This window comes from Hoplias malabaricus, chromosome Y, assembly GCF_029633855.1.
Source record: "Hoplias malabaricus isolate fHopMal1 chromosome Y, fHopMal1.hap1, whole genome shotgun sequence".
NCBI classification, from domain to species: domain Eukaryota; kingdom Metazoa; phylum Chordata; class Actinopteri; order Characiformes; family Erythrinidae; genus Hoplias; species Hoplias malabaricus.
The window spans coordinates 70429220-70453856 of record NC_089820.1 but is presented as its reverse complement, the minus strand read 5'-3'; the positions used below and the strand labels follow the sequence as shown (position 1 = coordinate 70453856).

General features: G+C 38.8%; 1 protein-coding gene across 1 annotated transcript; it reads left to right on the top strand.

Moving 5' to 3' along the window:
- Positions 1–6860: 6860 nt before the first annotated feature.
- On the top strand, positions 6861–24061 carry LOC136679388 (guided entry of tail-anchored proteins factor 1-like). Its single transcript, XM_066657889.1, has 5 exons — positions 6861–6998; positions 15975–16140; positions 19742–19809; positions 22722–22836; positions 23420–24061. The coding sequence occupies exons 1-5, from the start codon at positions 6909–6911 to the stop codon at positions 23491–23493; spliced, it is 513 nt and encodes a 170-aa protein (XP_066513986.1). The 5' UTR covers positions 6861–6908; the 3' UTR covers positions 23494–24061.
- Positions 24062–24637: the final 576 nt, after the last annotated feature.

Genomic DNA, 24637 nt, shown 5'->3' with positions numbered 1-24637 from the left:
CCGTTTGTTTTGGGAGTGGGTTTTGTGTGTGTTTTTGTGGATAGACAGGGAGGAAGGTAAGGTGTTGTCTTTTGTTTCCTTTTGTTTACACTTAGGTAAGTTAGAGCTGTTTGTGGGTCAGTTAGGAGGGGTGTTTGTTTGTTGTTTTTGTCGGCTACAGGCCACCCTGAAGTTCACTGGTGTTTGGTTTCATTGTAAATATCCCATCTACGATATATATATTCTATTCATTATACATTCTGTGTTTCCGTTTGTGTCCTTTTGCTTACCCATCCCTCATTCTGTTACGGCTCAACCCTAGACTGGGTCGTAACAATATATATATATATATATATATATATATATATATATATATAAAATGGACTGTCATTTTAAGGTTTTAAGAGTTATTTGAAGTGGTCATTTATTTAAGGTGGAAGTCTCATTTAAATGGGCATTTTTTAAGTGGAATTTTTTTAAGGATGAATTTTTAAAAGGGAGGGTCCCAGGCCCCATAGACTTCAATGTATTTTTTGATCGGGTGAGCACAACATTATTTAAAATGCTTTTATGTTTTTACACTGCCATAAAACAAACAATTCTTGCTCAATCTGCAAAGTTGCACCAAATAAATTGCCAAAGGGTTCTCTCTTGTACCATGTGATTAGTTTTTTAATGTGGGGTATGGTTTTCATATAACGCTTGTTCAAACAGGACATCGTCTTCTTGTAGGAAATCTATAGCAGAACTTTCCGAAACACTGACATTTAACTGTCAGTCACACTCAGACAATACACACAGACTCATAGAGCCTAATGAATAGGAATAACAGTATATCCCACTGACAAAAGGAAGCCCCAGATATATGTGGCTGGATTCTTAAGGTGGAATGTAAATTTCCAGCAGCAGTTTATTGAACAAAATAGGTTCACTGGAAAGAACCAAGGTTCCAAGAATCAGGAACGAAACTGATTCAAGAACCAGAGTTCATTTGTTGGAAAAGCGCTATGGCTGACAGCAACAAATTAGTGTTCCGATTGGTTAAATAAACCTCATGATCTGATTGGTCCAGCTAAAGCTTTCCTATTGGTCCATCAATTGGCAAACAAAATAGGGTCTTAAATCCGCAACTGCAAAAAGAGATTCACACACGCAGAGAAGGCGAATGTGTGGATTTTTCCACCACATTCAAAAACATTTGGAACCTTAAAAAGGTTTGCTCTTGCACATTTTAAGCCATTTGAGAGGTACTGATTCACACATTCACGACATTTGATTTACAAATGCAAATCTTTTTTTCATATTTGTGAATTTAAATTATTATTGTTGTTGTTGTTGTTTTAAATTTGTGCATTCCAATACATTTATGGATTTTAGTTTTACGTGTATGTAGTTGCTCAAATGCAGTTACAAAGTCCGTTAAATTTGTGAGTATTGTTTTACAAAATCTTTTTGACCATTTTTTGACACCGTAGGAATGAGCTAGCACCATGAGGAAGTTAGCTACATTGCCACAATGTATTTATTATTATTATTATTATTATTATTATTATTATTATTATTATTATTATTATTTCATTACTATTATTTCAAACAGAAGTTGAATTGATATTTGGTTAAAAAAATATTTGGTTGCATTTACAGATTAGATTATGTTTTTAGTGTAATTAATGAACACTGTTTTTGTGTGTGGGGTGGCATTTTTCTATGTTTGTTAGGACAAGATGTCCTTGCAAAGATAAGAGTTTCTTACCTTTTGTTTTACTGTCTGGACACTTTTTGGTCCTCTCAACTTTTTTACAATTGGTATTTTCATGTGAAAAATAAGAGTAAACAGGTCTATTTTTGGTTACTGAAGTTAATGTTAGGTAGTGTTATTTAGCATCATTTATCATTAGGGGTAAATAAAATTTAGAAGCGACATATAGAATTGCTGGGTGTGACTGTGCATGCACCTGGATCGATACACAGACTCTCACAAATATTGTAAGTACGAAAATAACATATTTTAAAACATTGGACTTTGAATACAATGTATTCAATGTACAGGGTGGGCCATTTATATGGATACACCTTAATAAAATGGGAATGGGGATCCAAAATGGCCGACTTCAAAATGGCCACCATGGTCACCACCCATCTTGAAAAGTTTCCCCCCTCCCATATACTAATGTGCCACAAACAGAAAGTTAATATCACCAACCATTCCCATTTTATTAAGGTGTATCCATATAAATGGCCCACCCTGTATTTAATTAATACTTTGATTATTAATTGTGATTTATAATCATAGTTAAACCTTAGTTGCTCTTTCAGTTAGCATGCTAGGTTAGTGATAGCTAGCCAGTAACGTTACCTCAGAACTTAAATGTCATCCATATCCCCTTGCGATTAATAATAATAATAATAAACATATGTCCATATGGCTGTGTCATATAGCTTCAGGGACCTGGAGGATGTGGGTTCAAGTCCCGCTCCAGGTGACTGTCTGTAAGGAGTTTGGTTTGTTCTCCCCGTGTCCAGGTGGGTTTCCTCTAGGTGCTCTGGCTTTCTCCTGCTGTCCAAAAACACGTTAGTAAGTGGATTGGTGACTCAAAATATGTTCGTGGGTGTGTGTGTGAGTGAACGTATGTTTGTCTGTGACATGCTGCCCCCTCCAGAGTGTGTTCCTGCCTTGTGCCCAATGATTCCGGGTAGGCTCAGGACCCACCGCGACTCTGAACTGGATAAGCAGTTACAGGCAATGAATGAATGATATTATAATTTTACACAAGATAAGATGTAAAATATCCTATGCCAATACATTAGAGCTTCACATAGGGCCCACCACACCCTCTTCCTATCTGCAGTCACCAAAATTCCTGTTGAATCCTAAACCTCAACACTATGGTTGTTGTGGCTGTTTATGATCTGATCAGCAACCAGCTGTCCGTAACAATTACAGTTACTCATTGAGCCCACTAGCTCTTCACAGGGGTCATCAGGTAGGCACCTCCTCTCTTTGGTGTTTTCCTGAATTAAGCCCACAACCTCCAGAAGGCTCAACAGTGAAGTTTGGTGTCCCAGACCCACCCCAATCCAAGCCAGTTTTACAATCCTACCTTACCCTTTACCATCAACAACCGTAAATCCACACTTGCCTCCCTGGTGACTAAGGCTGTACCTAGCCCCACTGACACTGTTAATGCGTGCTCAGCGCCACCAGTTCCATGTAAACTTTACATGCAACATCACCAACAATCCCAATAGCATCTCTACAGTGCATTTCCCCATGTAATCTGTGCTCTCCTTATCCACAACCACTGACTAGACCTTTCAGCTGTTTCTGATAACTCTTCCACAGCTGCCCTTATTTCCCCGCCCCTGATGCAGAACTGCTCAAGCAGGGATGTAGACGTTTTGGCTACAAATCCCCTAACACCTATCTCCACCGGTCTTACATGTGAGTGCCATTCATGTTCCCTCACCTCAGCCACCAAGTCTGCATACTTCGGCTTCTTCCTTTCGAATGTTTCATCTACTGCATCTTCAAATGGAACTGTTAACTCTATGAAATAAACTATCCATTTACTTTCAGAATAGCACACCATGTCTGGCCTCAGTGTAGTTAATGCAATGCACTCTGGGACCTGCAGCTTTTTTCCATCAGCCATTTCTAATCTTGTGCTTCACCCCATTTACCAATACTTGTAGTCTGCACATGTTCTCGAAAACATTCCCCCTTACACACAAACCTAACTATTTTATTACTACAGCTACTCGTCAATACATTAACCTCTAGTTGTTTGCTGTCCAAAAAACATGCTAAAACCCTTAGCACATGATTATGTCTCCATGTATACCGACCCTGTGTCAAACTAACTTTACAAGCTGATAGAATATGCTTCAGTGTGCCAACCCCTGTACATAATCCACAATTAGGGTCTTCACCTACCCACTGTCCAAGATTTTGCAGTGTTAGAAGCACGTCATAAGTTGCTCCCAGCAAAAACTTAATATGACATCACCCACAATTCTTGCCAAGAAATCTTCCGCTTCTCTGGATTCTCCCATCAAAGCCACTGGCCTTGTTTTGCCTGTGATGCTGCTTTTGCACACCGTGCTTCCTCTTCCTGCTCGCAAATTAAACTAGTTATCATTTGTCTTCTCTCTGGTGATGTGGCCTCACTAAAAGCTTTCCAAGAATCACAATTTACATAAACTCTTCACTGGTCTCTCCAGTACTGTAGCAATCATTTCTCCTTCCATCAAACATTTTCTAAAAATTTGTACATTCAGACATTATACCCATTTCTAATCACTGCCTTGATGTAACAAATTCCCGTGTACTAAAGCAAAACTGTATTTTCTCAAAGTATGCTTTAACTAGCCTATTAACCTTATCTGGCACCTGGAAGAATTCAAAAGCTTTCTACATGTGTTTATGTGGCACTGAGCCAAATGCATTAGCTAAATCTACTACTAAAGTTACTAGATTCACACTGTAATATACCATGAAAAATAGTTTATTGTACTATGATAATTTGTTTATTACCAGTATTGATAAAATGCAACCCAAGGGGGGATGCGACTCTCTTGCATATTTTCCTTTCGTTATGGACTGCCTTTAAGACATGGATGGCATCACACACAGCAAAGAACATGGAAAAGAAAAGCAAGACTGATAAGACCAATCTCGATCCATGAAAAATAATTTTTAATGTTATTTATTACTTTGGATATTACAAAAACAAACAACTTTTTGTGACTTTTCAACGACAGACAACCCCTCTTTTCACACTTTTATTTGACCTTTATGAGTCATTGTAACTGATTGCAATCTTAGTCGTAAAATACACTCATCTTCTCTCAAAACATGTTACATTAAAAATACTCATGAATCCAGTTTAGGTAGTTAAGTAGTGTTTCACAACAGGAATTAATTATTGTTACATTTTCCCCACATCAATTTACCCTGTTTTCCCATAAGTATATTTTATTTGTTTTCACAAAATGCAAAGGAATGTGGCTTAACCATGGGTGGGAAGTTGCCACTAAACCTATGCTATGTGTTCTTTATTTCATATTGCTACATTTTTTTTTACCTGTTTGCTGGTGGGGGTGTGTTGCAGTGTGTTGTGGGGGTTAATGGCGTTATAGGCTGTAGCTGATCTGTGATTCATATGATTTGACATGTGTGTTAATGTGTGAATAATTCTGAAACCTTAACTACAACAGTGTTGAACACAGTTTTACAGCCACTGGGACTGTTTAAAATAATTCCCTAAACCTTGATACAGAATTACAGTGAAAAGATGCATACAACATATTTATGTATCATAAAGGGAGTATGTGAAAAAACCTGTTACGTTATGTAGGCATAAAGTGCCATGAGACCCATATTAGATGGATTGTTCAGTTTTGATAAAAGTAAAATTACACAAACCCAAATATTTTTGACTAACCAAGATGTGGTACCAGTTTTAACAGAAACCTGCCAATTATATTTCAGCTATCACCCACAAATTTAAAACTTGCCCCACTCAGAATCATGAACAAAAACTGGGAAAGTAAATGAGCAAATGTACAGAGATCAACATTCTTCCTGACAACCTTGTTGGTTGATGATGCCACACCAGAGAAAGAGAGCAGGCTTACCTCCAAAATGATGGGAAGAAAAAGAACATAGACAAGGTATTCAAGAATGGAAAATACAATCTCACTCTGGAGAAATGTAGTAGTCAAGGAGCCGGTTCTTGTCTGTTGTAAAGAAGTCTCTTTTTTGGGAGAGTAAGTAAATGTTAATTTAGATTTACTTGTGTGATATTAAGTGCAAATTTAACACTTTTGATAGTGTAATGTAATATTCAATCAATACTGTAAATGTGTTCTTCGTTTTGTCTCTCTATCTTTCTCTCTCTTTCTGTCTTCTTCTCTAACGCCTCTTCAGGTTTAAGCTGAGTGCCAAAGAGATCTCCTGTATGGATCTGAAAAAAAATCCTCCTTTACGACATCTCTTGATACACATATAGCCATACTAATCAAAATGTACAGTGTACAGACCAGAGACAAGATAATAATTCTTAGACAATTTGATGATCAGGTGATTATGGGTAGATGTAATTCAGTATAGTTAGACCTGGAATATCTTTATGAACAAAACTGTTAATAAAACATTGTTTGCAGATTATACTGAAAATAAATACACGATTATAAAAGGCTATACATAATTTGTAAAAGTATTCATTAAATATCCAACAATGCTGGACACAAGCTCTTCAGGATCTGAGGTGAACATCCTTGGTTTACAGTAAACAGTTGTTGTTTACTGTTAGCTATTAAACAACAGAGTTGTACTGTTATTCTGTAGTTGTGCACTTAATATATGATTCTCATTCCATCTCCTGCATAGATTCTTGTTACAACTTCATTGGTCTCACAATGTACTTTCTTAACAAAGCTCCAAACACATAATGTCATTCTCAGATTCATTGTGAATTGGTTTTCCAGATGCTGTTACATGACAACATGTTAGGGAATGTATACTATAAAAAATGGTCGAAACCAAAGGTAATGTAAGATACGTGGTGATATAGTAATTACATTTTTGTATATTATTTATAAACAAATAGAGTACTGTTTCTAAAAAAACTTTATTTTAACCAATCTGGCAACTCAGTACCGTCTACGCTGACTGAAAAAAACTGTTTTAATAAAAGTCTTCGTCGTGGCTTGAATTAAAATTTAAAACAGGCTTTAATCGCTATTAAACAATCACAGTACTTCTGAAATTAAATATTAATCCACAGATTGCTGAACTGCTTAGAAACCATTCAGCTATAAACTCGAAACACGGTTCTTGTTTGAATTTTCCGTTCCACCTTAAGAGCCATTGCAGTTGCGGCGTTATTTAAGGTGCAAGGGATAATTTGATCAGAGGTGGCTGAACAATGGCTGCTGGCTACAACTGGCTCCTGGTGCTATGCTCTGTGTTTCTGTGTAATCTCGTTAAAACATGTTTACCGTCTATCTCCTCGTTTGTAAGTACAATAATTAAATGAAGGGTTTGAGGTTAAATGTCTCTCGTGAACGCTGACAGATGAAATCTGCGCGGTTCGATAGAGAAATGCTCATTCATAGCGGAGTCAATGGGTTCAGAAACCGGGCTCAGAACTGCAGGGTTCTTTTCCGCTGCAGCTGGCATTATCGCTTTATCCACAGAACCGGCTTCTTTGTTCTATACATTTACACGTAAACAGACACTGACAAAAAAGCAGCTAACGGCTATCTGGGGGTTCAATTACGACCTGGCTTACTATGGCAACAAAATCAAATCTGGCAACTTCTGTAGTATACGTTGTTTGGGAAAGATGTATTGACAGTAGTTGCTTTGGCAAGACTGTTAGACACTGAGCCGATCAGATTCTGTGTGGTGTGTGTAGCGTGTGATGTATCTGATTTAATGCGTGAGGTTTAGGTGATTGTGTTTGTGGTGGGTGTCTGTGAGGTGTGTCTGTTTCTATGAGATGTCAGAGGGTCTTTTTGCGATTATATGTAATGTGTGAGCCGTGCTCTTAAAATCGGACAGGCTTCTTCGGAGTAGTAATATATGTATTATCTTGATGCCCCTTACTTTGCTTGAGTTTTAACACAAAAAGTTTCATTTCTTTAGACCTCATTATATTAGTTTGTGTAATTTATTTTATGGCAGAGAACGACTGGTAAAAATAAACTGTAATATAGCCGAGTAGGTCTGTGCCATGTCAGATTGTTTGTGATGTGAGTAGCGTGTGATGTGTCTGACAGTCTGTGAGGTATTTTGGTTTCTGTGTGATGTGTGTAATGATAGGATATATGTGTGTGATATTAGTCATGTGTGAGCAACACTCTTAAAATCAGGCTCCTTCAGATTAGTAATATATATAATATCTTGATCTAAATGCCCCTATATCTCCTGGTCTCTTCTGCACTTTAAAATTATTGGTGTATAATACAACAAAAACTATACACTCCATCCTCTGTACTTAATCTCCCCAACTAGTGTATCTTCAGTATCTTCTCTCACCTGCCTTTGCTACTTTGCCACTGCTGCAGTATAAATGCTGCAACCTGTATGAGATAGTATTTTATTTTAAATTTTGCACTGCTGTGAAATTATGTGCACTGTGAGCTACAGTAACCTAAACCAAATTCCTTTTATGTGTGAGCATACATGGCCAATAAAACTTGATTTTGATTAATTTGCTTGTGTTTTAGTGCATATAGTTTATGCTGATCCACCTACGTAGACTGATTGACATGTTGCAGCAACAATTCAGCAACAATGGCCTTCACTGGAGCATCACTTGAAGCCCATTGGGCTTAGTAACAGTAGAAAGTACCAACAGTACAAAGTACCAGTAGTTGAGCAAGTTTCATTTCTTTAGACCTTATTATTTTTGTTTGTGTAATTTATTCATGGCAGAGAAAGATTGGCACAATAAACTGTAATATAGCCGAGTAGGTCTGTGCAAAGTCAGATTGTTTGTGATGTGTGTCTGACAGTCTGTGATGTGTGTCAGTGTCTGTGTGATGTGTGTACTCTCAGAGGGTCTGTGTGTGATATTAGTAATGTGTGAGCAGTGCTCTTAAAATTGGACAGGCTACTATAGAGTAGTTATATATATTCTGATCTAAATGCACCTTAATTTACTCGAGTTTTATCACAAATTGTTTATACAGATCCACCTACGTAGACTGATTGACATGTTGAAGGAACAATTCTGCAACATTGGCCTTCACTGTAGCATCAGTTGAGGTCCATTGGCTTAGTAATAGGAGAAAGTACCAACAGTAGAAAGTAGCAATAGTAGACCAAGTTTCACTTTAAACCTTATTTTCTGTGTACACAAATATCTTTCCTCTACTTCGCGGAAATTCGTTTTTCGCGGGTGGTCTTGGAATGCATCCCCCATGAAAAACGAATTTCTGCAAAGTAGAGGAAAGATATTTTTTTATGTATTTAACGCGTATTTGGACTTTTAAAACCCTCCCTTTGCATTAAACAGTCATTCTATGATGTTTTTCAGTTGGAACTACATGTGATATCCTATCAGTTTCTTTAATAGAGTCATTCCTAAGCTGTGATTTAGCGTAAGTAAATTTCACTCGGATGTGGAAAGATGCTATTCATCTTTCACGGTTTTCCTAGATTTTCCCTCAATATCTGCGATATAGCGGCCCCTTGAAAAATCTCGCAAAGTAGCGAATCCGCGAAAGATGAACCGTGAATTAGCGAGGAATTACTGTAATTCATTTTATGGCAGAGAAAGGTTAGTAAAATGAACTGTAATACAATTTGAAGAATAAAATAACTTTTTCATAAGCATGCCAAAATTATGCCCAATGGACTGGTAAGAGATCAAACAATCTTTCATATAAAAAATTAATTAATGTTGTCACAATACAAAATTATGACTTTCGATATTATGAAATACAAAATTATGAAATACAAAATTATGAAATACGATACCTGCCTAAATATCTCGATACAGATACTGAAACGATACCATTGTAAAGATCCTAAAACATTAGGAAATTTAATGTACTTTATCTACAAGCTGAGGGTGGTCGACAAAAGCTCTATCTGTTAAATGTGACGTCACACGTGACATTTCGCCATTTCTGGGTCCAATCTCGTCTTTGGCCCATGTCATACATTCATAAGATGCGTTTACTGTTTGAATAAAGCCGGATGCCTCAATCAATTATGTGACCTCAGTTCAGCAGTTCAGAAAAAGGAATACATTTAGCATAAAAGTAAGCAAACGTGACTTTGGCAGCACTTTTTGCACATTAGTTGCACATTCGATTTGCCGTCCAGACAGACTGTGCGGTTCCGTCTCTGGAGCAGACGAGCCACTTCGAGGGAGCTGGGTCTCCAGCGATGCTGGCACACACCGCCCCCCTGTGGTACTCATTGGAAATACCACTCTAATAAAAAAAAAAACTCCTTCTGGTTAAAGTACCGGTACTAACTATATGGGGTATTGTACCGTTTTTAATGACGAAGTATTGAGATACTTTTCTAGCACAATGTAGCACAATCTGGTGTCCTTACTACTGTCACATTTAAACATAATATTTCATTTGACTAAAAGCGATTTAATAATTATTGCATAGTCTGCTGAACAGTTATAGGCATTCTGTTTAGAAATGTAAATGAATGTAAACCAGTATCTGTATATTCACCTAACATGAGCATATGTGATATCATTACACTTCTAAGGACCTGAACTTTAACAATTATCAATAAAATGTTGGACTTTCATTACTGTGTGGCTACCAAGCCTCTTCAAATAACAGGGGTGGAGCATGAATTCCACACATCACACAAATACAGCTGTAACTCAGACATGCTTTCCCCAAAAACTCCAAAGCTTCACATGCATGACTAATATGAGGATCAGATGACATGATAATTTGATTAATTCAGAAAACACACTTAAAAATGTCTGTATATGCATTTTTGCCTCATAGAAAAAAGATCAATACTTAATTAAGTGGAAAGAAGTAAAATACACCTTAAAACTAATATATATGTTAATGTCAAATATACTGTTTTTCTATTAATTGATTTTGGCAGTGGAGATAAACCGTTCTTATATAATATAAAGCACTATTATACGTTTTTGAGTAAGTGTGAACATATCATACACCAATTGAACGGGCAGACTCTCAGGATCACAAGGATACTCTAAAATGTAGCACTAAGTTATTAAAGCTAAAATAATATTCCAAATTTCAGGTTTCTTCCTCCCCAAAAACAAAACCGCGGTGTCTCGAAACCTGAAGAGCCCACAAGCAGCTCACACACAAAGTTAACATAGCAGCGCTTACGTTAGGTTGTCACCTTCAAAGGAGTCCAAATTTGAGTCTCTCCATCAGACCGCTCATGAGTAATTCTCATGTTTGTGTCAAGTGAACTGATAAAAAAAAAAAAAAAAAAAGTACACATTTTTTAAAAAGATACAACATGATGCCCATGGTGCTTCACATAGCGTAGACTCTTGGCTTTCTAACGACATGTCAATCAAGTCTGTAGACGAATAAGAGGCAGAGTTATGGCGATGCGCGCCCAAGGAGGAGGGACAGACATTCAGTGGAACGCATACGTTTTCAGCGAACAGACCCAGACACCGCGAGAGAGACTCAAACGGTTCTATTTGGCAGCCACAAGATCCACAAACAATAATCAGGTCAATAAACATGTTTTAAAAGCTTAGATTTGCCCACTGAGGGCATTTAAATGTAAGAGGGGGTGTGTGGAAAGTTGCTTCGATCTATAGCCAATCAGCCTGCAGCTCTTGCCTTTTAACATGTCAGTAAAATTCCAGGGACTAGTTAGAAAAGTTCAAATTTAAACTTCCCACTGAGAAAATACGATGCATTTTTTGACAACATTTGCAATTACAAAGTTGTAAGGCCCTATGCAGAGTATACAGAGAATCAAATTGCATGTCGATATGCTTAATTTTCCCTAAGATGCCCATATTTTCTTGTTATTGCGCCCTCTAGTGGCTATCATTACAAATCTTTTTATAGACTTAGGAAGAGCCTCCAGGGACATACTATTCAAATCTCAGGATGATTGGACCTTGTTAAGGCTGTCAGACAGCTGCTGACATCTAATTGGCAGATGACGGTCACAATTTTGCTCATATCTTAATTGTCCTTTTATAGCCTTGCGAAGAGAAGCAGCATGCCAAATGGCAGTCCGATCTGCCTTGTGGATAATGAGATATAAACTTTTAGCATTTACAGCGCTCCCTATATGAATTTTAGCTCCATCTTTGACGTGCTACCTCAAAATCATGTCAATAAGTAGAAAATGAAATTTGAACACATTTGAGTAAAGTATGAAATTGTTATAGATGTTTAAGTAAAACATACGATAAGCCGAAGAGGTTCATTTGCATATGGTGGCCATTTTAAATAGAAATTTCAACAGGTTTTTATTTTTATAATTATTAAGCTCTCCTCCGAACTCCTGTGAACATTTTAACACTAAGCTCAAGGGAATTGGAGAAAAATCCACAGACTAGTTTGCAAAAGTAGGTTTTGCAAATCAGCTCAAAATCAAAGTGGGTGGAGCTTAATTTTGACTAATTCAGGGGAAAAAAGATTTTGCCTCTACACCTCATGGTGTAGGAGATATGGACCAAAAAGGCATTTTGCTTCACTATAATGCCAGCCTTCACTGCTTGAAGGTGTTTGGAAATGTTCCCGAGGTTAGTGAAGAATTGATTACATGAGTGGCTGCGGACACAATGAACAGAGCTATGTTTTGCAGTAGGGTGGTAGGAATGGGATCCAGTGGACAGAATGTAGGACGGCCACCTCTAAGAAGATTTGATACCTCGTCTTCTGTGAGAGGAGTGAATGAAGGGAAGGAAGCAGTAGGTTTAGGAGGATTCGAAGGGAGAGCTGGAGGCTGTGTAGAAGGGTCAGAAAACCAGCTGCTGATTGCAGCAACTTTGCTGGTGAAGAAGTCAGCAAATGCATCAGCAGTGAGGTTGGTTGCAGGGGGTGGAGGTGGAGGGTTCAGTAGAGACGCGAAGGTTGAAAACAGCTTCTGGGTGTCGGTAGCGTTGTTGATTTTGTCTTGGTAGAATTTCTTTTTTGCAGGGGTGACGTTTGATGAGAAGGCTGAGAGCAGAGATTGCAGTTGTGTCAGGTGTGATGGGTCTTTTGTTTTTCGCCATCTCCTCTCGGCAGCTCTAAGGTTAGTTCGCATTGATCGAAAGGAGTCAGTAAACCACGGGTGGGGCTGTATGGGTCTTGCATGTCTGGTAGTCAGAGGGCCCAGGTGATCCAAGCAGGAGCTCAGTGTTGTGCGGAGTGACTCTGTGGCGTCATTGACCTCAAGAGATGAGGAGGTGCTGGGGGGTGGGAAAGCAGAAGTCACAAGGGCAGAGGGTTGCTGAGGGATACAAGCATTGAGCTGAATAAAGTAATGGTCAAAGAGATGTAGAGGAGCAACTTTTACAGAGTTAATTAAGCAGTGTTTGGTGAGAATGAGATCAAGTGTATTACCTGCTTTGTGAGTTGAAGGGGTGCATACCTGCTGTAGCTCAAAGGAGTGGGTCAGAGAGAAGAAGTCAGCAGCGGCCGGAGTGTCTAGGTGGATGTTCATGTCACAGAGAATGAGCATGGGACAGTCATGTTCAGGGATGGATGAAAGCAGGGTGTCTAGTTCTTCTAGGAAATCGCCCAGTTGCCCTGGGGGACGATATACAACAACCACATACATTTTTACAGGTGCAGTCATCAGGATGGCATGGAATTCGAAGGAGCTGTACGAGACTGATGATTTGATCTGGGTATATTTCCAAGTGTTGGAAATCAACAGCCCCGTACCACCACCTCGTTTACCAGGCCGTGGGGTATGTGAGAATCTGTAGTTGATGGAGAGAGCAGTGGGGGTAGCGCTGGTTTCCGGTTTGATCCAAGTCTCAGTGAGGGCTAGGATGTCTAGCGAATGTTTGCATAGGCAGAGATTAAGTCTGCTTTGTTTACCGCAGACTGACATAGACCTATTGAGAAGGAATTGGTAATGGGTGGGGATGTGTGATATAGAGAGCGAAGGTTATCAAGGTTGCGTTTCCGTCTGTGGAAGTAAAAGCACCTGTGAGTTCCAGAGAGAACAGAGATGGGGTAGAGACACATTGTGCAAAGAGAAAAATTAGGCTTTGTTTGGTGGCCATGCTTGGGGAACATGATTGGTAGACAAGTTATGTCTTTACCCTAGAAAGGCTGAACACAAAGGCTGATGCTTCAGAGATCACTCTTTTTGTAATGGAGATCTCACACAGCTGTTCTGTGTTGGTGATTGATTGTCCCGGCTGAGACCGCCCACTGACAGTTTGGTAGAGGACAAAAGGCCTGAGGGAGTGGTCACAGCTGAAACTCCCTCGAGCTGATTGTTTCCCTAATTGAGGCAGTAGTGGTACTTAACACCTTTAGAATGGGTTTCAGTTGAGACTTAGTCAGGTGACTGGAGCCACAACACAGGAAGTCCACAAGATCAGTTAAGTTGGTAAATAAATACAGAATGCACAAGCATGCACTTACTCAGGTTTTTCCTTAAATCCCCTGCATTGTTGTAGTGCATGTGGTTTGTTATGCACAGGACACCATTTGTCTGGTCCATTGGTGGGTGTAGCTGTTATGTTTTGTTCACTGAGACAATTCTGTGATTTTTGTGATTCTCTCCAAACCTGTCCTTTTTTCTCCATTGATGGATAGTGACTGGATATTGAAGCTTGGGTCATTGTGTGCCTTTGCTTGTGTTTGAATAAACTGCAGAAAGACAGTAAATGGGGGGAAAATTTACTTTAAATTCCTGCTTGTAGAGTAAGCCTTCCATCATCCATCTGTCCTGTAGTCCATACGGCAGCTTTTCCACTATTGGACCAATGCCCCTTGCTGTATCGCGATAGGACAGTCCATGCAAGTATCCCTTTTCTTTAAAACTAATGTAGGAGCCAGAAGAAATACAGAATATATGAGGGGTTTCTTTAAAGTCATGTTAAACCAAGCATCTAGGAATGTATCAATTCATAGGATTCAGAATATAAGTCAAATGTTTTAGAGTACTTATTATTTGAAGTTGCATGGTCATATTTTTGTTCCAAGTGAGGGCACAGTTATCAGTGTTTCAAGTTTCGTTCTTAAGATAAGCTTTTTGAAGGATTTCTCACATGTTCCTTTTTAAACTTTTATTTGAAGTCCCAGTGTTTGGTTGTAATATCCATTCCATATTGAACATAGTAAAAGACATTTTTTAAAGTTGAAATTCCATGGTTTGACTTGATCAGTAAGACAGTCTATCTTGATAAGTCTTTGATAACAATGGTGAGTATGGTAGCCTTTGGCTCCCTCTGCTGATGAGATTATCTCAAGGTGTGAAAGAGGAGCTCTGTGTCTCTTGTCATGAATTTTAATTACAAAGGTGCTGACTGCAAGGTTGGGATGGCTAGGCCTGTTCCCCAATCTTCTTTGATTTTTAGAGAAACCAGACAGACCCGCTAACAAAGGCGTCTCTTTTGTGGCCTTAAGTAAGCACATATTACTTATAACTAAGTCTAGGTGTTCCCTACCCGTTTTAAGTACAGTTACATTATAAGGCTGATCAGATTTGCTCTCTTGCAGAAATTAACATGTTTTTCATCAACTGTGAGTGGTTTTAATGTTATGGTTGATCTGCTTATAACATACTAAATAAACTCTCTTTGTTCCTCACTTACTTGCACACTCATCTTTACACAAATATTTATAATCTGTTCGGGTCAAAGCATGTTTTTTCTTGAAAACATCATAACTGCATTTTAATCACCAGGCATTATATAATACTGTACATTATTATAATATATGTAAGTTCTCAGTGGACTCTCACTTAGGGTTAGATTTCTCCAGTGTTTTGATTTGAACAGCCTTGTGAGCCGCTGACCTCCAACGCTTTTTACCCCACAGCAGTAGCCATGTATGATTTACAGATCTCAAGATCTGCTGCCTTGGTTTAAGTGAGGCATTTGAGGAGTTGAAAATGGCAAACAATGAATAAAATAGCTGTGGCAAAGCCAGGAGATGTTTAGGAATATGTTAATGGAAATGCTGTAAACAAGAACTGGATCCAAACTTTTAGCAAAATTTGAGTTGCAACCCCAACGTTCAACATACTGCTTAAAATGTCTACATATTCAAGTTGCATTTCAATGTTATGTCAACATCATATTTCCAACCAAAAGTTTTTAATGTTGAAAATTGTTTGTGTTTAGGTTATGTGACCAAAATGTAACCTAAAAAGACGTCACATCAACATTTTGTGCCCACTGGGGTAACATTCTGCTATTAACACAGGACCCACACAGTCAAGTTTCCTTATTCATCTCAAGGTTTTCTCACAATTTCTGGTAGGTAACTTTGCCCTGTTTTTTATTTTTTATTTATTTTTTTACATTTTTTTTTTATAAAAGCTGTCCAGAGTCCTCCAGAAAGACGCAGCACAGGAAATGGAGATGCGAACTGAAATCCAGAACATGAGGCTGGAATTGTCTACCATCAACATGATGGACGAGTTTGCCCGGTATGCCAGGTTGGAGCGCAAGATCAACAAAACCACAGACAAGTTAAAGACCCATGGTATGAGGGAGTTTTATTGAATTCATTACACAGCAGTCTCTGAGCACATCTGAAATGGGAGGATGGGGAAAATAATTCCTTAAATAAAAATTCTGCTAGGAAATTATTTGGTACCAATTTAGAATAAGACCACTTATTAAGGTATATAAATATTTTACAGTCTGTTTATTAATGGTTATTGTTATTTCACATCTTTATATATATATATATATATATATATATATATATATTTATATATATATATATATATATATATATATATATATATATATATATATTATTATTAGGGCGGCACGGTGGCACAGCAGGTAGGGTTGCAGTCACACAGCTCCAGGTGCCTGGAGGTTGTGGGTTCGATTCCCGCTCCTGGTGACTGTCTGTGAGGAGTTGGTGTGTTCTCCCCGTGTCTGCGTGGGTTTCCTCCGGGTGCTCCGGTTTCCTCCCACTGTCCAAAAACACATGCACATTGGTAGGTGGATTGGCGACTCAAAAGTGTCCGTAGGTGTGAGTGTGTGAGTGAATGTGTGTGTGTCTGTGTTGCCCTGTGAAGGACTGGCGCCCCCTCCAGGGTGTATTCCCGCCTTGCGCACAATGATTCCAGGTAGGCTCTGGACCCACCGCGACCCTGAACTGGATAAGTGGTTACAGATAATGAATTAATTATTATTATTATTTATTATTATTATTATTCTCCAGGTTTCTGCAGTTAATACAGCCCGAATCGCTTAATGTATAGACTCCATTCAAACTGAGTTTCAAAGCTCTCAGCTCTGAGAGGTGTGCTGTGTATTTTTGGAGTTGATCTGATTTGTTGTTTTTAATATAATTGTGTTTAAAGATAAAAAAGTCCCCCATTAAAATGAAAGGGCAGAATATTCAGATTCAAATCTTAACTGCCATCTATGATGTCACAGTCACTCTCTGACTGCCACTGAGTCTCACAAACACAGCACAAATGCACGGCCCCTCTCCTCTCTCACAGACACACATTCACCTCTCCCAATACACTCACTCATACCCTGCCCCCAAACACACATACACAGGCAGAAACAATCACAGACACACATACACTGATCAACCATAACATACTGACCACCTTATCGTTTCTACACTCCCTGCCTCCTCTCTCAGCTCCACTGGCCTGACAGGAGAACTTTGTAGTTCTACAATTTCAACCTGTAGTCCATCTATTGCTTTAAATTTTTGTTTTTCAATGGTCAGGACCCCCAGAGGACCACCACAGTGCAGGCATGATTTGGGTGGTGGATCATTCTCAGCGCTGAGGACATTGACATGGTGGTGTGTTAGTGTGTGTTGTGCTGGTACAAGTGAATCAGACACAGACTCTTCCAGCTCTTATCAAACACAATTTATTTCAAATCTATGCACTAAAAACTATGGATTTTCAAATCTGATGATGTCACAGTCACTCCCAAAGTGCCACTGAGTCTCATAGACACAGCACACATGCACGGCACAGCCCCTCTCCTCTCTCACTAACACACAAATCAAATCAAATTTATTTGTATAGCGCTTTTTAGAACTGATGTTGTCACAAAACAGCTTCACAGAATTCCAGTTAGACAAAGATTTCACATGAAATGTAAAAAAACATTTCATGTCAACTTACCTCTCTCCACACACACACACACACACACACACACACTCAGGCAGAAACAGACACACACATACACTGATCATATTATGACCATCTCCTTATTTCTACACTCACTGTCGCCTCTCTCAGCTTAGAAAGTAGACTAGAAAGTAGAACTTTGTAGTTCTACAATTACAAAGTGTAGTCCATCTTTTCCAGAAACACTCACAGTTACACACACTCACACCCACAGTAACAGACACACATTGACACACACGCACAAATTTTCAGCTCTTTTCTATGGTTTTATTTTTGTACCACAATTCTGCCTGCGGGCGGATATTTTGAGCGAGCAAGGACGTTTCTGTGCGCGCGAGCGAATATCTTGAGTGAGCAAGAAGGTTTCTGCATGCACGCATAGATATCTTAAGAGAGCAAGAAGCTTTCTGTGCACCATAACCTCCCACTCACCCCCTGATAGCAAGGAGACGGCGGACCACTGTTGGCCCACTGAGGGCAAAGTTCGAGGTCCACTAGTGTTTTGCACAGCGTTTTCTGGGCGGACCGCTGGTGATTAAACAGAATTTTAGACAAAATGCCACATATTGTAGTACTTTTCCATTCACAGTTCGACTTACATTTTTTCCTTCATTAGTTTCTTTTGTTATCCTTTATAAATAAGATTAGTAAATAATTTTAATCCAGCACAGTGTCAACATTTTTAGCATAATCATTTTATATCAGGCTTATACTCATTTTTATATCGCTCATAGTTAATATTTGTATTAGTTTGTTTTCCAGAATAAATGTTTCTGTGAATGTAAAATCTGTTTGAGGAGATTAAAAATTCCTGTACAGGACAGTAATCTGAGTGGTCCGATGGTGGACCAGCAGTGGTCTACAGTCAGTGGTGTGCCAGGATTTTTGTGCCAATGGACCGATATATGCTCGCTTACTGGGTGCTGGAGACCGGTTTCCGGCCCCCCAGTCAGCGAGCATATATTGTATGTCCCTCCCACTTGGCAGTCAAGCCTTCCAATCAGAAATTACATTTGTCATTTGCTGTTTCTTATTGGGTGAAACTGAGGCACATTGTAATGGCTGTAAGTGTGGAGCGAGCGCGCAGGTCAGTGACATCGCACAAGCGGCAATATCCCTGCGCAGTAGCCTTCTTACTCGCTCAAGATATCCATGAGAATGCGCAGAATTGTGGCAAAAAAATAAAACCATACTTTTAAAGCACTACATATTTCATACATAACACAGACAAGGCAAAGGTGTTGTTGTTTGCCAAATAGTGGACCGTCATCCATCTACAGGTAAACCTCAGATCTTGCCCAATACTGATCTTACGTTGTCTTCTGCATCAGTCGACATGTTGGCTTCATCACATATTTGTTAATAGGTTTAACCATTTAATGAATTACGCATCAGCAGAGTGTCTTTATTCATTAATGAGAATGTGGTGTACCTTAACATGTGAAATGACTCCCATTCTCAGGTCTGAGCTTATTGATATATTGAGTAAGTTCTCTGACAGTTTCTGTATTACACAAAAACTATGTCACTGTCACACTTCCTATTTCTGTGTTACAAATGAATATTAATGACTTTTAAAGTGTTTACAATCTAATGTATAACTATGTAATAAACAGGCTTTAAAACCATTTATAAAACTTTGTAAGTGTAGTCTTACATTAAAGTGGTACCAATTATTCATATAAATCTGTAATAACACCAGATAACATCTGGTTTTATATTTAATATTTAATATTTAATATTACAACATATTAAGACTGTTCAGTTTGTTGGTTGTAAATAGAAGAGTGAGTTTTGTGTTCCCTGATGTAGGTTTTTTGTAAAGCTTCAGATGAAAAACACATCAGTCTTGTATCAGCTCATTTTACAAATTGTCTATTGTTTATAGAAGTTTTTGTCTGAAATCTTTTGAGCCAAAGGCTGTGAGAATGAAGGAGAATCATGTCTTTGTCTTTTTCTTTGCAGTGAAGTCGAGAACTGCTCAACAGGCTAAAATGAAATGGGTTGTTAACATTGTTTTCTACATTCTTCAGGTAAGTCCTAAATGTTCTGTTGTTTATTCAAAATTTTGTAATAATTAATTTGGGATATGCTGTGGTCTACCACTAGGTAAATGCACGCCGCTGGATGCAGCTCAAATTTAAAGTTGGGGTAGATTATAATCAGACTGGGTGTTTCACACAACACGACTGTTTTTGTTGATTTTTATAGATTGTAGTGTAGTAACAGTATTTGAGTTGGTTACGTTTAATGGTGATTATGACTTATAATAATAATAATTATTATTATTATTGAATTGAATGACAAAATTATTAACAATTTAATAGAGATGGAAATACTGTCAACGCTAGGCGAGTTCTCAGGATTTTCAGACTCTTAAGGAACAAACTCCACACACTGTATTATTTCAAATAATGGAAATGCTTTATTAAAAGGAATGATAACAGGTTGATAAACATAGCACAATCATCAAAATATCATGGAATCAATGCAGGTGAAACCAGTTCGAATTTAATAGTTGGCTAGGCTATATGACTTGTGAATAATGTGTTGCTAAATGATTTAATTAGGGTATGATTTTATCAAGAGACTTAATTCGACATCAGCTCTGAAGATGAGGAATTTGCTTACTTTTTTTCATGATTCAACCACTCGATGGGTACAGCAGCTCTTTTGAGGTGATTGGAGAGAGGTCCAGCCTGGCTCCGGCAGTTCTTTTTCGTTGGAGCGTTGAAGCTGGGTTTCGTGGGAGGTTGAGGCGTAGGCGTTGTCTCTTGCGAGGAGGGCCGCTTCAGGCGCCGTCAGAGCGTGGTGACGTCAGTTGAAGGATTTCCTCTGACTCGCTGTCCTGAGTGGGAGTCTCCTTCCAGATGGAAGGGGCGTCAGAATAAAAGTTCGCGGTTTTCCTCCTATCTTCAGAAGCTGCTTTACGAATTAATTAGCTAATACTTATTTTACGATTTCAGCGGTGGCCCTTATTCTGGCCAAAATAAGTTTCACCTGCTTTGATCAGTCGTAAAATTAAACTTGGATTGGGCTACAAACAACGAACACAAATGAGAAAAGAAAAAATTACTGACAATTAATCGACCGTTTACTCTTTTAGTTTCTGTATTGCACTGCTAACTGACACAGGGCGTCCCCTGTAAGTTGCATGAAGGTCTTTTTCTTTAAGAGTCCTTTTGGAAGAGTCGGCTTGTCAGCGTAGACGAGAAGAGAAAAAGTACAAGAGAAAATGCGAAGAAGGATAATGCGAAAAAGTCAAGAGAGTTCAAGAAGAGTATGAGACCTCCCAAATGAGCGTGACCACGCCACCTATAAAAAAGGGAGCTGCGAAAAATCGTTCATTTTACTGATGGTAATAAAGCTGGGATTCTTTAATCCTGGTCTCTAAGGCTTTGGTTGATCTTTTAGGCTTAATTGGGTCATAAACTTGGGGGTTCCACTTTACTGTCCAGAAGAAGAAGGGGGAGTAGTCATCTGGTGTCGTAAGTTTGAAGATGACCCCTCCCTGTCATCCTGGGGGTCACTGAAAAGTGTTCTGCTTAGCCTTTGCTATCAGATATAGGTGTGTGCGTGAGTTTGTGTGTGGAATGTAGTTCTTATCCACTTCTGGAGTGGAGAGTCAGAGTCCTAATTTTTCATTTCTTGATCTGGGTCCATACTCCACTACAAGAGACTGGAACACTACACGACTGGGAATAACACACTACACGACTGGGGATAACACACTACACAACCCCAAAATCCCCAACCAAACACACAAATCGTGTTTCCTAGGAGACACAGATAAATACGGACGTACAATGCTGCTATTTGTGTATATACACAAAGCTATGCACACAAAAAAAAATGGATGGGTACTGGAGATTTGTAGAAAAGCACATAGTTCCACCTTAAATGGGTCAGAAATATTAGCGGTAGCTGGGGTGCTGCATCATTTAAGGTGGAATTTAAATTTAGAATAAAATTGGAATAAAGGCTGTAACAGTGTGCTTTGTGGCTCACTATGTTCTCCTACAGGTAATACTCATTATTTGGGGAAGTGCTTCCAGCTCTATGTAATGTTTTGTAGTTTTTCATGGTTTTACAGTTTAATCTGTCCTCCACCTTCTGTGCTCTATTGTCATTGCCTGCTGAAGGGACTTGTTCAGAGTTGATTTTGTCGTGTTTACACTACGCAGCTACTTCCAAAGATGAGTCAAAATATCAAACATTTGATATGCTACAATTGGTCTAAGATTTTGAGGCAAAATTTTTTTAATTAGTTTAAAAGTCGTGTAATGTAAACCCAGCATGCCAAAGAACACTGACTGTATTCAAGCAACAAAGAAACACACTAACACAGGTCAGCAGGTGTTCTTGGAAAGTGCATTTATATGACAAATCGTGGCAAATATCCTCATGACGGTATAAAAAGCTGTTCAGTCAGGCTTAGTAAGATTATACCTTCCTACATGTACTTGTTACTCCATTGTGGATATTTTTTTTGTTCATGGCTCTGAAATTAAATAAAAAAATAAAATGTTTTAATGTGCAGTTAATAAAGAAGTAAATGTTGTTCATTCAAGCTTATTATATCTTATTAGCGATACAGAAAACTGCTTTAACAAAATAAAATATGTAGCAATATAAATATCTCAATTTATAGGCACTTATCTAGTAGTTAAGATATATAGAGTTGTAATCGGTACTCTGTATCAGCACATAATTCAACATGAAATATCGGTATCAGTATCGGAAGGGAAAAAATGGTATCGGTGCATTCCTACTCGCCACACTTTACGTGAACTTTAGTTTATTTCTTTATTGAGTGACAGTATGAAAAAAAGCAGATGAATGATAATGACCTGAGTGTGCTTTTATTTTCTATGCTGTATTACTGCAGTAAACTCAGAGTGATCTGTCTGAGCTTTACATTAATGCTGACACTTTCCCTTTCCAGGCAGCTCTTATGGTGTCTCTGATTTGGAAATATTACGCCGATCCAGTCACTGTGCTGCCTAGTAAGTGGATTTCTCCCCTGGAGAGACTGGTGGCCTTTCCTTCCGGAGTCACAGGTAAAGAGATCCCGAAGATGAATCAGAGTTCAGGTCTCACCTTGTATCTCAGCGGAGCACAGATATCATACTTTAAATACACACACACACAATCACATAGATATAATATTTAGAAACTGAAACTAAATACTGTTAAATCTACCTGGATTAAAGTGTGTGTGTGTGTGATTATATCCCTCCGCTCAGAAGCTGTCTGTGTGTGTGTGTGAGAGAGAGGGAGAGGGGTAGAGAAATGTGCATGCGTATTTGTCTGTGAGAGAGAGAGACAGGGAGTGAGTGTGTTAGCAGAAGCCCCATGTGTGTGTGAGACTTAATTTTATGAAAGTACTGTAAACGTGAATTACACTCAGCAGCAGGTAGGGGGAGCTCAGGAGACAAATACATTAGATTTTCAGTTATTAACAAATCCTTAATAAGTAGTAAAATTTTCAAGGTCATTCTTGCTATTTCATGTACAACCAGTGGTACGCGTATCACAGTTTGAGAACCACTGTAATAAACTATCAATCATCTGCTGTGTTTTTCAGGAACTGACTGTAACTGAATGCCATTTTAAGCTGGTGTCATATTTGTGTTTCTGTAGGTGGAGTTGGAATAACGTGTTGGCTGGTTGTCTGCAACAAAGTGGTGGCCATTGGTCTTCATTCCATCACCTAATTCCCGTTTGAAAAATGTCTGTCTCACAGAGAACGCACCTCTTTGTTTTAATGCAGTCGCTGCTCTCGGATCAGTGGAACATCTCAGGGAAGTGTGAACTGAGTTGGAAGTTACGGCACATTTCGGCATCTGTGTTTTTTCCTAAAATGTTAAACAGAAAGTGTGTGTTAAAATATTCCGAAGTTTGTTTTCATTTAGAAGATCATGATAACACAGAAAATGTGACTCGAGCAGCGATGTCTAGGCTTTAACTGATGGTCAGTAAACTGTGGGACACCAGTGAGGAGTAGAGGAGTGTTTATTCTTTTTGTTATTTGATGGGATGTAAACCTGCAGAGAGTCAATCTTGCTCTCTTTTCTCATGTAAATCAGTTAAGTTGTTTTTGTTTGTGGTTTCATGGTGATAAATAAAATTCTGTAACAGACACTGAAAATGTTGCACTGTGCTGAGGTAGGTTGTTCACGTGTGTGTGTGTGTGTGTGTGTGTGTGTCGATATAATGCATGAGCTTAGTGTATTTAATCAGTTGACGCCTGTTTCAGAAATATGAAATTGTTTGCTGCTTTACAAGTATATACGAGCTAATGATGTAACAGTATGTGAGTGATGTCCAGTTCATTCTCAGTAAACACAAATGAAAGGAAAGACAGTGTGAGTATATTCAAAAATATTCCTCATAGATCAACAATAATCTCTGTAGCTGGATGTTCATGACTCTTTGACCTGGTCTCAGTCTTTGAGTCAGGATTAATACAGGACTAAGACCAGTATAAACTAGCAAGGGCCCATGGTGTTACACATCACACTCTTCTTGTTTATTAATACTGGAAAACGAAATGAATGCTGTGAAAAATTTGTGCGTGTAAAATTTAAATGAAACAAAATGATGCCAGGACTCCCTTTGCCCCCGTTCTGTGCCCAATGGGCATTGCACCACACCCCTACTCTGGAAATTGTGAGTGGAGAGCCCACTTGATCCTCTAATGTTGCCCTTTTGAACTGAGCCCACCTGGGTCATGTGGGCTGCCCGGCCACCAGGCGCTCGCCATCAGACACTAACCCCAGGCTTGGCTCCAGGGGTAGGTCCCGGTAACCCTCTTCCGGGCAGGGTACACTTAGTTTTAAATGTTGTAGTCATAGGGAT

Excerpts from the sequence above, each read along its gene's own strand:
- LOC136679388 (XM_066657889.1), top strand. The coding sequence starts at position 6,909 with ATGGCTGCTGGCTACAACTGGCTCCTGGTGCTATGCTCTGTGTTTCTG. Across the intron at positions 6,999-15,974 it reads TACCGTCTATCTCCTCGTTT|CTGTCCAGAGTCCTCCAGAA; the intron begins GTAAGTACAATA and ends TTTTTATAAAAG. Across the intron at positions 22,837-23,419 it reads CTTTCCTTCCGGAGTCACAG|GTGGAGTTGGAATAACGTGT; the intron begins GTAAAGAGATCC and ends GTGTTTCTGTAG.